The sequence below is a fragment of the Labrus bergylta genome, chromosome 11 (assembly GCF_963930695.1).
Source record: "Labrus bergylta chromosome 11, fLabBer1.1, whole genome shotgun sequence".
NCBI lineage: Eukaryota > Metazoa > Chordata > Actinopteri > Labriformes > Labridae > Labrus > Labrus bergylta.
The window spans coordinates 30236741-30252683 of NC_089205.1; the positions used below are offsets into that span (position 1 = coordinate 30236741).

A 15943-nucleotide genomic window follows, 5' to 3' on the forward strand; every position below is an offset into this window, starting at 1 on the left:
GTTTTTGGATAGTTCCTGAACTGATTCTATAAAGAAAGCATTAAACTCACTTGCAACTGATGCGTTGTCTGAAATAAATGTGTTGTTTATCATTAAACCCTTAATTCTATGATGTTTTGAGGCATTGGAGTTGGTTAAAGTGTTAATGTGCTTCCACAGCGCAGAGCTATTGCCTTTGGACTCTTCAATAAGCTTTAAAAATAATTCATCTTAACCCTGCGTAGTTCAGCTACAACTTTGTTTCTTAAGCCAGTATAAATTAAATGATCAATGTTAGTTTTAGAGATAAGACATTTTGTAAGAGCAAAGTCACGTCTTTTCATTAATTGCCAAAGGTCTTGACTAAACCATGGGAGCGAGTTTCTTCTTGGTCTGCTCTTCCATGTTTTAGTGTGTTTGTCAATTAATCCAGTGATAGCTGTTGTAAAATGATCACAGCATTTGTCCACGTTATGTGTTTGTGGGGTGAGAAAGGCTCCACTGGAAAGGCAGATGTATTACCCAAAGTGCTAGTCAGATGTAGAGTTGGGCCTGGATTTAAGTGCACATCGCCGGCAAGTAGAAGAAGAGTAAACAAAATCCGAGCAGCTCTCCAGCCCGCGTCTGGTGGCTGTGTGGCTCGCCCCGAACTCGCTGCTGCATGTTGGCCACCGCGGTGGAAAAGGGAGGCGATAGCCATGTAGCCATGACCATAGAAGTTAATCCGTGGTTTGATGGATAATAATCCCATTGGATCTATGATGCAACTTTGGGCTTTGAGGCTGAGTTTTGCGATCGGGTCTTCCGCATGGTCACAGGTGTACACCAGAGGAAGCAACAACAGTCATGTTGGGTCAGTGTGAGGACACAGAGGAGGGGGTCCCTCCTGCTGGAAGAGCTGCACTTATTTATTGACTCCTCGACACTCACACATTGAGATCCAGTTTCTGTGGTGCAGTGCTGCACTGAGAGTTTACTTTAGGAGAGAAGCTGGACTCACTTTTCTGGGAGTATCAGTTTTTCTTACAGTCACAGTACAGAAACATAACTCCCCCTCCCATTGGCTCAAGCAGAATTCTCCAGAGAATATCCTGCTGCGTTCTCAGCTCACTCTGAATTGCTGCTGAAAAAATGACTCGGGGTCTGAGAGGAGAAACTCTGGGTGAAGTTCGAGCAAAACATTTCTGCTCGTGTGAAAGCCCTATAAATCTAAGGTATGATGTTCTATAGTGTGAACACATGGAGAGGCTCTCTGAGGGAGAACTTTCTGATCATCATTCTCTGTTTGGATTCTACTTCATGCACTGTGCTCACCTTATTTACATTCAGATACATGTTATTTTATATTGGAAGCCCACCAGCTGTCATTCAACATTTAATGATGACGGTTCAACAAAAAGTTAAAAGCTTTTAGTTACCGTGGCTTTAAAAGCTATTATAAAAAGTTTTCATACAATCACAAATGATCAGATAGAAGAGTCTGTTTACCTCTTCAACAGAGCTCTGAGCATGGTTTGAAGAAACGTATGATGTCATGAATAAACATTCTCATGTCTCTTCAGGGTTTAACTTCTCACCCTCTCTCCTGTTTTTTTTATCTGTAAGGATCTGAATGCTCTGACATTTCTCCTCTCCTCGTGCTGTCATGGCGTGCAGTGAGTGAGAGGTGGAGCGAGCCCGAGAGAGTCCCCCTCCCCCCTTCATCTGTCAGAGTCGACCTCCCGAGAGACCGGAGTTCAAGAGATTTCTGTATGTGTGAAAAGAGTTTAACTGTCCGGTTAGCATGTTAGCACGTTAGCATGTTAGCATAGCCTGCGTGCTAAACTGAGAGTCATCATGTTCCCTTTACTTCTACTGTAATAAGAGCAGCTAACGAACCTGGTGGCTAACTGTTAGCTTACAGTTCTTTTGAGACTTAAATTAAACAGAGAGTCTGAACAACAGTGAAAAGAGTCTCTTACCTTCAACCAGAGGATTATAATATTTTACAGGACTCTGCCTTCAACATGGAGAACAGAACTGCGTCACCACTGGAGAAAGTGAAAGTATAAAGTATAAACAGGAAATAGAACAGGATGTTTATCACCATGGCAACAGGGTTTCAAACGTCACAGCCTTCATTAGAGATAAGAGTGTGATTAAACATTTAATAAAACACTGATGATGATGATTCAGTTCTACTCCTTCAATCTGAACTTCATGAGGGCAGAGAGGTTCAAATCTTCCTTCTACAGTTGGTGTGTCTGTGAGGTGAATAAAGGTGAACCAGGTGAATAAAGATGTCCACCTGTTGAACTCCACACTTCCTCCTCCTTGTTGTCACTCTGTTCTTCTATTAAACTGTAACGCCAATAAAACTTATCCACTCTGAAGTTGCTCTGTGATATTTTCCTCCACAGTGTAATGAATTAAAAAAGAATGAAAAGTTAAACTGTAGACAAACATGATCAGTATCTGTAATCTTCATCTTTTTGACCGTTTGATTAAAGTTAAATATTTATTCTCTGCTGGTCTTGATGTAATCCTCATTTCAGAATAAGCAGGGCTCAAATTAAACAGATTGGTACTCAACGTGTGAGCTGTAACAATCCAGAGGAACCTCCAAGACCCGAGAGCTCAGGAGCTCCCAGGAAACAATGTGTTTGTTTGTTTGTTTGTTTGTATCCCTGTTAGGTTCCCCCGTTAACAACATCATATCTACAACAACTAAAGAATAATAAAGACGTTTTACAGAAATGAACAAAAGAAACAGACAAAACGTTTACAGCATCTAACAGATAAACACGGTGACACAGAAAGGCTCATCGTCCCTTCAGTACTGACTAAAGCTTCTCTGTACAAAATGTTTTTTTAAACTGTATACAGGGTTTTGACTTGTTGGTGAATTGTCTCTGTACGTTACTGAGCGTTGAGATGATGATGAACGACCTCCCACAGCTCGTTGGATGATGGTGTGTATCAGTACTGAAAGATAATCTGACAAGTTAAAAGAGTTTTATTTGTTATTACGTTCAGTAAGAAAACCATCAGTGAATACAATAATCTGTGTTTGACTTCTAACCAACAGACATTTGATGTGAAACCACAGGAGAGAGAGAGCAGCTTTATTCTGGACCTGTTGTGATTATTTAATGTTACTTGTTACTTTAGCATTCATGTTGTGGAGTTTGCAAAGCGGTTTTGTAAATGCATTCTCCTGACCCCTCCCAGCCACCGTAGATTTAAACTTGAAGATGAAGTCGGAGTGTAAAATGTAAAATATGCTGAAACAAGTCAAACAGACACATCGTCACGTCTCCATCTTCAGCTCAGAGTCTATTAAATCATTTAATTGTAACATAGATGTCACATGGCGTTGGTGGTATAGTGGTTAGCATAGCTACCTTCCACGCGGAGGCCAGCCGCGTGTAGCCGTAGAGGACAAATCCACGAGGCGCTTCACGTTTGAGCAGGTTCAAATCCAGCTTGACCCAAATCCAATATTTGGACCAGAATAATTAACGCAGACATTTTCCTCAGCATTTTCCTGTTCATACAATAATGATTAAATACATGTTTAATCATTTATTATTATATATATCTTTGTTGTACTCCTTTAACCTCATGATGTTCTAATAAAACAGAATACTCCGTGCTGCTATGACGGTCCCTCCTTCCCTCTAAACACCTGAGCGATGACTTTGATCATCCTGATTAATTCAATTAATCAGAACCGCTTCATAAGACCCGTTTCTCTCACGGTGCCGTATTTAACCCGCCGGTAAACAGACGTTTTATAAAGGGGTTCGTTTCACTCACGTGATGTACACACATAGGCTGCACACACACACATAGAGATCTGTACACTCGCGGCCATCCAGACGCCTCAGAGACACAGATCGTGCAGGGCCAAACTCGGCCTCTTTATACAATAGACCATGCCAGGTCTTTGTTAGGTGTGCGCCATCGTAAGGGCGACCACGTGGGTATGAAGCCATCTCCCACAACACATCTACACTTTTACTCCTCCTCCACAAGTTTTGCTTGATAATGTTTGTTGCTTAGATTAGTTTATGATCGTGATTTGTTTGATTAAGTTCATTGATTTTGGATTGATGTTGCTTTGTTTAAATAAATTCTGTTATAATTTAAGAGAGCAGTTGTTTGTGATTACTGGTGTATTTACATTGTGATATAAGCTGGGTGTGAGGGCTTTGTGTACGGATTTCACGCCTTCAATTTATAAAATACAGTTATTAATTATTAATAATATTAATAATTAAATAACTAATTTGAGACTGATTTGAGTGATATTTTGGTTATTTTTCCCTGATTTCAGGGTGGTGCCCCCGAGTTGATGAAACATAGTTTAATGATATTGTTATTTATATTGTTAATAATTAAATATAATTCTTAAAGTATAACTAAAGTTGACTTGATAAAACCCCTTGTCGTTCCACTGCTAACTGTCCTCTTGCTCCTGCACCCTGCCGCCGTCTTGGTTCAAATTAGATGCTTTGTCGGCCTGGGCCGCTGCTGCGTTTGCCTGAGCCCTATTGGTTGAGCAGACGTTAGCTTCACTGCTGGTGTCACATGCTCTTGCTGGAGGTGGCGAGACACCAACAGATGTCTCTGTCCTCGCTTCTTTGTAGTGAGAAGAAGGTCAAGCTCCGTTTGGAGTCCTAGCCTTTCTTTGTACAAGTCAGGTGATTGGGAAGTCGACAGTAAGACATCAAGGTTAGTTATAGATTTTTCTAATTCCCTCTGGCGAGCCCTGCGCAGCTTGTTCGCATGAGACGTGTACGAGATCATTCTGCCTCTAATGAAAGCCTTCAGGGTTTCCCACAATAATGAGGGGGAGGTTTCATCATTCTTATTAGTTTCGCAGAAAAAACTAATCGAATCAGCAATGTATTTGCAAAAGTTTACATCGGCCAGCAATAGTGGGTCTAGGCGCCAAACTCTGAATTCCTTTGGTCTGAGGTCAAAGCGGAGGTCCAGAATCACAGCAGAATGATCAGACACAGTAATAGGAGAGTATTGGGTGGAAATAATTGACGGAATAAGTGTTTTATCAACCAAAAAATAGTCTATCCGAGAGAACGATCGGTGAGCGTGCAAGAAAAAGGATTATTGTCTGGTAGAGGGGTGCGAAAACCTCCAGGGATCGACATAACCATATTGATCCATAAAGGCCGAAAGGGTCTGTGACATTTTTAAGAGTGGGGCGGGCCGTGAGCTAGATCTGTCTAATATTGGGTCTATGACACAGTTCATGTCACCCCCAAATATCAGAGTATGAGAGTTCAAGTTCGGGATAGAGGACAGTAACAACTTCATAAAATGATGGTCGTCCCAGTTCGGAGCACAGACCGACGTCAGGACAACCGGCTTCTGGTATAGTATGCCTGAGATAATCACGTAACGGCCGTCTGAATCTAGGATTGTGCTAGTAGAAGTGAAATGTACATTTTTCCTTCTTAATATGGCTGTGCCTCTTGTTTTCAAATTACATTTAGAGTGAAAGACCTGACCAATCCACTGCCTGCTCAACTTCCGGTGATCAGAGTTTTATAAATGTTTCTCCTGAAGGAACATTATGTCGGCATTGAGACTCTTAATATGTGTCATGATTTTAGTTCGCTTCACTGCAGTATTTAAGGAGACGATCCTCACCGCCTGTCCACCAGCCGCCCCCCCACTGGTCACACCAGCCATGACACAGCACAGTGCAGCAAAAGTTTCTGGTCAATCCTAGGATGCGAGCAGCAAAAGAGTGAAAAGCAGCGAGTGCCTGAGCAACATAGCACAGTAACAACAAAATTAACATGTACAAAACAAACATTACAAAAATGATAAGTCAACAAAGAAGTCCCCCTCCCTACACATCTGTGAAGCTGGCACTTCCTTCCAGCTTCAACTCTCCCTCCCAAAATAACCTCCCCATAGAAAGAACGATCCTCCCATCCCTCCCAACCCACTTTACCCATGTCCCTTAACAAATCTTTATCAACCAAAACAAAAGATGTGTTCTTCCCTTTCTGCGTCCTCACTCCTTCAAGATTCATCTCAGATCCCATAACTCGTAAAAGAGAAAAATCAGATATGTAAACATGTAACCCTCTGAACACAATATCAAATATTGGCCCACCACCGTACAAAAAATAAACAGTCTGCAAGTCTCAAATTGAGGTCTTAAGACAGTCTGAGCTATACTACATTGAATAAAAACAATTAAAATAAGAGAAATACAAACACAGAATGAACCCTTATTTGGTCAAGCTAGCTATGGTCAGATAATATGCCTAACTGGCTCCAAGCTGCGGAATGATAGATTTATTCAGCACCAAGTGTGAATGAGATATAAGGCCTCATTTAAAAATACAATTTGTAGACATTGCAGCCACAGAAACATTGTGAACTTTAGCACCTCAGAACCATGGACACCTCAGATAAAGTGCCAGCCTATGAGCATCAATGATATAGACTTCTACAACATAATAGAAAAAGGTGGAGAGATAAAACAAAGACAACAATCAAACATAATGTGTCCGAGTAAACAACAAACTCAGAATACCACAATATATCGTCTCTCATCACGGCACTTTAAGTGTACATGATGATGGTATGGCTAGCCGGTTAGCCTCCAGGCCAACAGTAAAGTGCAAAGGGCTATCAGAACATCCCAGACCTGGAGTGTCACCATAGTGTCCTTTACGTCCCGATACAGCCAAAGGGATTGTGCACTTGAAGCATTTTCAAATTGTCAAAGAGTCTTACCCTGGCCATGTCGGTATTGCTTGATGAAAGACCGTGTTAGCATGGCTAGTGTGGCTAGCGCTCAAACTCCGAGTGAGCTAGCAGTGCAGCTAAACGGGCCTCGGGGTGTGTTGATAGTTAGCCGCAAAGGTGTTAGCCTTCTCGGGGGACGAGAACCTCTTCTTTACCCCGCCATCCAATCTTATCTGCAAGCGGGCTAGGAAGAGCAGAGCCGGCCTAAAAGCGAGGTTGTACAGTTTAGCCATGACCGCCCGATATTTAACGCGTTCCTCAACAACCTCCGGAGCGTAGTCTTAGCGTAGTCTTCCTCAGTTTTGCTTGTAGGGGTGGAAAAAAAGTAGGGTTTTTAAGAGTAAATTGAAGTTAGAGTTATGGGGGATGGAGACTACGCTGTGCTCACATACTCACCAAACCAGAAGTCCCTGTGCTTCATAGACTTTTTGACAATTTTTTTCCCCAGGCACACCTTCGCAACCCTCTGAAAACGGCTAAGCGACCCACTTTTGGGTGCCGACCCATGAGTTGAGAACCACTGTTCTAAAAGACATTTTGAACAAGGTTGTTTTTGACTAACTTGATGAATTTTGATCTTCTCCAGCCAGGGGAAGAGCACATGTTACAATGGTTGCTGGAGAATCAACAATTTGTCAAGGCAGAGAAAAGAGTCCCAGGGTTTGCTAACTTCTATTGACATTTTATTAGGAACTATAGTTCCGCTGCAGCCCTTCTCAATGCTCTCATTTCCCCAGGAACAAGATTTGCATGGAATATTGAATTTCAGTCCCTCAAGGTTCTCCTCTGCTCCAACCATCAACCCCCAACACTCCCCAGCAAAGTTTTACATATCTCCTCCTGGGGCATTCCAAGGCGTTCCAAACTCTGGGTCTACCCCGATACTTAAACTTCTTCACTTGGGGAAAGGCTGACTCCCCAGCTGGAGAGAGCAATCTGTTTTCCAGCAGAGAACCATGGCCTCAGACTTAAAGGTGCTAACCCTCGTCCCAGCCGTTTAGCACTTGGCTGCAAACCGTCCCAATGCCTGCTGGAGGTCCCAGCATGAGGAAGACAACAAACCACATCATCTTCAAAAAGCAGAGATGAGATTTTTCACCTTGAGTTCCTGTCCAGGAAAATCACAAACACAAGGGGCAACCCTGGCAAGGCCAAAACCCATTGGGAAAGTGTCTGACTTTGTGCTGAGGATGCGGACTCAGCTCCCACTTGTGTCATACAGGAACCGGATGGCTTGTAGCAACGGCCCCGGGACAACGTATTCCCGCAGTACCCCCCACATTATCATCTGAGGGACACGGTCAAAAGCCTTCTCCAAGTCCACAAAACACTGGATGAGCAAATTCCCATTCCCAAGACAGCCCAACAATGTCCAGAGCCTTTAGCATCTCCGGGCATCTCATCCACACACACACACATATATATATTTATATATGCGCATTCATATAAATGCACAAACGTGAATGATTGATAGACACTTGTGTAATATTTGAGAAGAACTGAGGAGAGGGGTGGACAGATTTTCTAAAATGGCTAATTTTGTCCCTCTGCCAAAGCTTCCCTCTGACATGGAGATGGCAGAGGTCATGTTATCTCATGTTTTTCAGCTGTATGTAAACCCTCAGGATGTTGTGTCAGACCAGGGGCCCCCAGTTTGCCTCTTGGTTTTGGAAGGAGTTCTATAGACTCTTCGGGGCCACAGCTAGTCTGTCCTCTTGTTTCCACCCGGAAGACTACAATCAGGAGCTTGAGACCAGACTCCATTTTGCTGTATCCCATGATCCTTCACTCTGGAGCAAGCATTTGAATATGGATTCAGTATGGTCACAATTCTCTCCCTGTCTCTGCCATAGGACTTTCTCCTTTCCACTGTGTGTGTAGTTACCAGCCACCATTGTTTCCTGAAGTAGAGGGGTAGGTTGTGGTGCCATCAGCTCTGGCTTTGGTGCGTCTCTGCCACATAACCTGGAGAAAACCAGAGCAGCTCTCCTCTGCTCCTACAGCTGGTACAAGAGGTTGGTAGACAAGCGCCCTCTCCTGCTCCTTGCCACAGGGTGGGTCATAGGGTCTGGCTTACAACCTGGGTTTTCACCACATCGAAAGCAGCTGTGTCAGGTGAAGGAGGAGGCCTTTAGGAGTGGGGACCAGTATCTGTACAAGCAGGCCAAAAACCAGCTGACAAAACAGATCAGAGCAGCTAATAAGAGCTAAAACACAGCTTCTCAGATGACCCTGCATCAGTTTGGAGAGACCTGCAGGACATCAACTACAGTAGACCCTCCTCCCAACCTGTAGGTAGCAATAGACTGGCCGAAGACCTGAACAGCTTCTACTTCAGCTTTTCCTCTTTTTGGACATCAGGAGAAACTCCCCTTCACCCACTCTTCCCACTCCCAAGAAATCCAGCAGCCCAAGTCAACTTCCAACAGCAGTTTATTTTCTTCAGAGCAGAAAATAACAAGCAAAAGGTGGGTAGCAACAACCCTAATCTTTCTTTACATCAAAATAAAGCAAACAAAATGACATTTGTGAAAATCACTTCTGTGTGGTGTACAATTTCTTAGTGTTTAAATTTACATACAGTATATTTACAAAACAACTCTCTATTTAGCTATGTACACACGCTAATCAATCTTAAAAATGTACTATCTTTATAATCTTCAAATGTCAAGCTGGCTTTGTTTGAAGTGGCCGGAGAAGGAGCGAGCAGGCTGCAGCAGCTGAGATTTTAAAAGCTTCAGTGTCAGCATTCGGCCACTACCGTCATGGCAATTCTCTTTTCTACCTCCACTCAGCAGCAGCATCCATCACCACCTGATTAACCTAGACACACTACTGACACAGATACACACCCACACACTGCAGGGGCAGAGACAGGGGTGCACATTTCACTATTGACATGATCAATACATAATGAGGTCGTGTTGAGTCAATACCTCATGTAAATTAATCCATCTGTTACACAATAACATCATTTATTATCATGTGAATTAGCATCTTTGCACGTCACACACCAGCACTATTGTCTCATGTAGGCTTGTATATTTAATGTTTTCAATGATTTTATAATACTTCATGTTTTACTTTTCGACATAAAACACAGTCTATCAAAGTCACATTCCTCGTATCTGTGAACATACCTAGCAAATAAAGCTGATTCTGAGTCCAGGATTCTCTTGTACCTCAGAAAGATCTTGTTTAATCTCAACATGGTGTTACAGTATCATTCAAATATAAAAGAAAAACAAATGAACTAAAGTATTTTATTCTTTATGATTTTTCATATCACTGAGGATTGCAGGTAAGAGTGATAAAACATTTACAATCTAAGTGATGAAATCAGAATAATTCATTAGTTTGAAACAGAGAGAACAGAGTCAGCTGATCTTCAGTCAGCAGAGTTTCTCAGACTGACACAGAGACACTGAAGAACCTGCTAACCAGAGCCTAAACCCAAACCCAGGATAGAGAGGTTCAGTGAATGTGGTGTTGAAGGTGTGGAGGTGGATCAGTGTGTCAGAGGAGACTCTGTAGAAGGACAGAGAGCCAGCAGCACAGTCCACATACACTGCTACTCTGTGAGAGACAGAGGAGGAGGAGGAAGAGGAGGAGGAGGAGGAGGAGGAGGAGGAGAAGATGTTTGTTTTTATGTCATTGTGCCAGACAGAGTAACCTTCATCAGAGCAGAACAGACTCCAGGACTGATCATTATATCCAAACAAACATTCATAACTGTTTCCTCTCCTTCTGATTCCTCTGTAACTCACTGATACATCAACCTCTCCTCTCAACTCAACCTCCCAGTAACAGCGACCAGTCAGACCAGTCCTACACAGCAGCTGAGGCCAGTGTTCAAATCTGTCTGGATGATCAGGATATGACTGAAGCTCCTCCTTCACACGTGTCACCTTCCTGTTGTTGTCAGACAGTTTGAGGTATCTGCTCACTGTGTTTGTGTCCAGTTCCAGCTCACAGGCGTCTGATGGAGAGAACAACAACACAGCTGCAGGTTATCATCTGTTCATTCATCAACAACTTTACTGACACTTACTGAGAGTCAATCAAACTTACAGTTCATATTCTGCACTGAATGATGTTTGGCACTGAAATGTAATAATCCACTTCTAATCTAGTTCAAATGTAGTTACCATGGCAGTCAGGATGAATGGAGATCCAAATCAACAAACACATGCAGTGAATAAAGTCTGACTAATCAAAGTGCAGCACAAAGAAGCTGTGAACCATCTGCTGTCTCCAACTGTTCTGTCCTCAGAGGTCACATTCAGCACAAACAGGAGCCTCATTTCCACTTTCACTGTCACACACAATGTGATGTAGTCACACCCTGAATCATCTGTGTGCTCATCAATCCTTGTGTCTATGGCTGGGGGATCAAACTGTCTCCATAGGACTTTGGGAGACGATGTCAATAACAACAAGAAACTTTGTACATTTTACTGAATAAAGATGGAACAGCCTATCACACAGAGAGGAGAAGGACACGCCCACTTCACAGTGTAAACTTTAGTTTGAGCTGCAGTAAATAAAGTGGAGGTCTGATCCAAAAACAGAAATCCCAAAGTGGAGCTGAAAGTGAACTCCTGTTCTCCTCCTTGGTGTCATGATGTCACTTCTATGGACGTGAACAGCAGCACCCTCAGCACACATCCTGACAAATATTCACACTACAGATATTCATTTAGATTTATTAGGATCAATATTTAAAACATGATGTGATCATATGTTCATATGAGCCAGCCCTTCTTTAGTGTGTCGACCCGTCAGTGAACAGAAAGGATTAGAACAGTGGTTCTCAAACTGTGGTACGTGGACCACCGGTGGTACACGGGCTCCCTGTGGTGGTACGCAAAGAAATCTCCACAATGTTTAAAAAAAAATAATAATAAACCTGTTCAGCATAAAACGCCATTTTTTTATTGTTGTCGTGCTCCTATCTTATCTGTCTTGTATCTTTGGGTTGTATTTATATCAAATGTGTTTTCCCCTCTAAATTAATCTAGTTTTTGTAACAAACAACTTTAATCTGCTCAATTTTTGCTCGCGCTCAGACATGAACAACAACAGGAGTACACCTCACGTTTTGAAAAGCTCCACTCGATATTCTGTTATATTTCAGTCCTGAAACAACAGCAAGCAGCTGAATATCTGTTAATGTAGACCTACATTAACAGATATTCAGTTAATGTAGACCTACATTAACAGATATTCAGTTAATGTAGACCTACATTAACTGATATTCAGTTAATGTAGACCTACATTAACAGATATTCAGTTAATGTAGACCTACATTAACAGATATTCAGTTATTTATTGGAGTTCAGTACACAATCGGCAGCAAGCAGCTGAACATTTTTAAAACGGAGCCAGAAGGAGCTTCAGTTGAGATGCATGTATGGAGACTCTCTCTCTCTCTCTCTCTCTCTCTCTCTCTCTCTCTCTCTCTCTCTCTCTCTCTCTCTCTCTGTCTCTCTCTCTCTCTCTGTCTCTCTCTCTCTCTCTCTCTTTCTCTCTGTCTCTCTGTCTCTCTCTCTCTCTCTCTCTCTCTCTCTCTCTCAGGCACGCAGCAATTTTATGAATAAATGAAAAATTAAATGAGAACAGGTCTGAAATATACTTGGGCCCAGTTATCGTCTATTAGTGGGAAACACTGGAGATTAAATATTCTCAAACAGGTTGTTGGTATAAAGTTGTCATTTTTATTGTGCTGCACTTTTTTAGATTTGGGTAAATGTCAGAGTTAGTTTAAGTGTCAGTTCTAGCACTAGCCCTTAGTAGTCCTATAGTGTGGCTGTCAACAGTCAACAATAAATAACCTCCTGATTAAAATGTGTGTAGAAATAGGCCTACAGTGTATTTTAAGATCTACCATAATGGTGGTACTTGGAGAGCCAAATATTTTCGGAGGTGGTACGTAGTCTAAAAAGTTTGAGAACCACTGGTTTAGAAGAAGAAGAGCAGTTTGATCCATCAGACTAATCAGCTGTTTCATGATACTTTATCTGTTCTGATCAACTCTAAACACATATTTATTATTGATCTTCATGGACTCTAATGTCAGATATGTTGGAGTTGGATCACTGTGTTCACTTTGTGTGTTTTGATCTGAATTCTAAAATCTTTCAATCAGAGACAAAAACAGAAACTCATTTCTTTAACTTGAGTTCAAAAGTGACGAGTCCTGTCAACAAATACAAACATAAACATTTCATGAAGGTGGATTTGATCCAAATGGTTTGATGAAAATAGAGCCAAATGTAATCTGTAATTGTCTTTAATTCATCATTGATGGTTGTCAACACAAACTGTTTCTGTTGTCATTGAAGGAAAGGAGCCTCGAGGGTGGAAGTCACAGAGAGTGATGATAAGAAAGGAGGAGATGAAAACTTGTGATGTGAAATATGAAGCAGTCTAAATGTTTGTGTGTCTGTCCATATCTGAAGTGTTGAAGTGATTGTGATTGAAATTCAAAGTGATTATCCAGTGACAAGATAATCACCATTCATCACATCCAACAGAAATGTATCGTTTAGAGCACACACGTTTTGTGACTTCCAGCTTAAACTGGAACATTATACATTTCTGGATTATCACTTTTATTTCAGTTTATATTTTTTATTGTTTAATATTTCAACTCTCATGAGTTTCCATCACCCCTCACTTTTATCATCACTTTGTGTTACTTCCAGCCCTCATCAAACATGTGCTGCTGTGTTCTGATGAAGAGAAATGAAAACACACTCACACTTCCTCAGACCAGGATCCAGTCTGTGCAGTCCACCATGGTCCAACCTGGAGGAAGAAACCAGATCAGAATATACTTCATACATCTAGATTTAAATCCACCATTAGTTCATCATTCAGAAACAGTGAGACAGCTTCTGTATCTGTCTGTCTCTCGCTAGACTTTCACTCTGCTGCCACACTGGACACTGAAATAACCAGCGCTACTTCAGAGTTTGGAATTCTAATATTAATACTGCAGTTGCATTCATGTTGTCTGTTGTTTTTCTGTGGGAGCTTACATGTTTGATATAATGTAAATATGAACTGCTTTTGTTGTTAGTTTGTTCATCAGCAGTGTATTATATTCTATAAAACCATCGTGACAGTCGTATCCCTTACCCGTGACAAATACAAAGCATTTCTCTAAAAAAAAACTCAGATTAAGTTTTTTTTAGCTTTTAGTTTTTGTTCCAGCCTATGGTTTCAAGAATGATTTATTTATAATTCTAAGATAAGACTTTGACTTATAAAGGAAGACTTTACCTTTCATCTCGTGAAAAATAAAATGCTGGAATAACGTGTTTTAACGAGGCTTTTTATGAAGGCTGTAAATTTAAAAAGTTAGACTATAAAGCTGTCAGACAGTTTTAATGTTGTAAAAATATAATATTATTCTCTGAGGGGTATATGAAGAATAAAGAACAAATAAAGTGTGACTGGATGCCTTAAATTTGTACTGAAGTACTAGCTTATGTGCTTACATTCTAACACTGCTTACCTGGCTCATTCATCAAGTCTTTTAGATTAGCAAGGGTCATGTTGAGGACAGGTTGGATAGAGGAAATGTTCATATCTTCCTTTTGGAAAGTGAGGTTCATGCGGTTCACCACAGCCAAGACATCGTTGGCAAGTGGGTCAATGCAGGGAACGTGTACGTCAGGATGCATTTTCTTAAACCTTTCTCTACCGGGCAGTTTTTTGTAGCTTCCTCCTCCTCCAACTCCAGCACCTTAACTGCCCTCTCCAGGGACAACCTGCAAATTGCCGATGGTTGCTTTAGGCTCAGCAGATAATTTTCCTCCATTTCATTTTGGAGTTTGTATAGTCTGTGTGTTTGGATGGGAGAATTCTTGTAGTAGGTGTAGATGTTATTGATAGTGGTCACATACCGTAAAATCCGGTGTATAAGACGCACTTTTAATACCTATTTTTTCGTCTTAAAAGTTGGCTGCGTCTTACACACCAGTATAAAATACTGAAACACGCGCCGTCATTACCGCAGGTGCAGCTGCCACTACTGCGACCTGGTGCGATCAAAAACCCTTCCCCATTCATTGTGTATTGAAAGCTGGTTGCGCGCTGTGCTGGAAAAGACGGCGACACAGACCAGCGTGGCTGCGTGACTTTTTTTCACATCTTTTCTTCCTCACAAGGTCATAATCATGCATTTACAGAAACAGTGGTATATTGTTCCAGTAAATAGACCTTGTGGAGTTCTCTTTTGATTGAAAGACTCCTATATTAAAGTTAAAGAGTGACCAGAGGAGTCGGGCAGCGCGACTTGCAAGCTAGGAGTCTGTGCCTCTGCCTCACAACTTTCCCTGCAGGCTGAGAGCTCAACTACCGTACTGTAGCTAGTAGGAGCGCAAACTCCCGAAGGTGAAAAAGACGGGACTTTAAGAGCGACACAGCTGTACAGAAAATGCACGTTGTAGAAATCGCTGAACACAATATAAGTCGTCACGCAGGAAAACAGTTTAAAGTTTTTATTTCTCTCAAAGAGACCTTAAAAACAGGGTGTGTCTTATATACCGGTCTGACTTATATTCTGGATTTTACGGTAAAGTACTGATTTGACGCACTACCCTGGAGGCATGGCGGGCAGCCAGTGCAGTTCGGTGTGCACCACAGTGAATATTTACGAGGTAGGGACTGTCATTCTGACACAGTTGTTGTGCAACATGCTTTTCAATTGCAGCACTCTGGCTAACCACCCTGGAAGCCATAATGTGGCTTCGGCTGGTTTTGTGATCATTCAGAGCAGATTTCTTCATAGTTTTGCACCGTCTGGTAAATCTGTTACTCATGTTAGTTTTTCTGCAGACGTCACAGAACATTTTGTCATCTTCGCTCTGAAGCCACGGGAATTCTTGCTCCCATTGAACACGGTAATCCCTCCTTGCTCCCACATTGCTGCAACTTGCTTGTCCCGTAGCTTTAGCTGCTACCTGCTGATTATCTTTATCAGTTGTAGGTGCTTATTCTTCAGCCTCCTCCACCGCATCAGTCCCTCTTTTTTCACCACGTCTACCATCATCACCAGCAAAATCACTTTTTCAAAGAACTCAGTACACTGTTGTTTCAACAGTTTGTGACCATCATGCAGATAGCTTAACCATGCTATGAAAACAACCATAGACAATGAAGTCATGCAAGTGAGGTCAGCCTA

At 41.8% G+C, this 15943-nt stretch overlaps 2 protein-coding genes across 11 annotated transcripts in view; both read right to left on the reverse strand.

Annotated features, from left to right (window-relative positions):
- LOC114919286 (NLR family CARD domain-containing protein 3-like) overlaps window positions 1-15943 on the reverse strand; it is a 155238-nt gene that overhangs the window by 127492 nt on the left and 11803 nt on the right. Inside the window, exon 1 of one of the 2 annotated variants that reach the window (XM_065960424.1) lies at window positions 1941-2046. The exons of the other annotated variant lie outside the window; for it this stretch is intronic. The gene's annotated coding sequence lies outside the window, so the exon portion shown is untranslated. Of the gene's footprint in view, window positions 1-1940; window positions 2047-15943 lie in introns of those variants that run through there. 2 annotated transcript variants of the gene reach the window in all.
- LOC114919311 (NLR family CARD domain-containing protein 3-like) overlaps window positions 9166-15943 on the reverse strand; it is a 51826-nt gene continuing 45048 nt past the window's right edge. For 4 of the 9 annotated variants that reach the window (XM_065960459.1, XM_065960454.1, XM_065960453.1 and 1 more), the window contains 2 exons: window positions 13514-13560; window positions 9166-10729 (listed from right to left, as the gene is read on the reverse strand). In XM_065960459.1, coding sequence (XP_065816531.1) covers window positions 10143-10729; window positions 13514-13560 — 634 coding nt within the window. In that variant the 3' untranslated portion in view covers window positions 9166-10142. Of the gene's footprint in view, window positions 10730-13513; window positions 13561-13724; window positions 14529-15943 lie in introns of those variants that run through there. The other 5 variants (XM_065960457.1, XM_065960460.1, XM_065960458.1 and 2 more) reach the window with 2 other exon arrangements.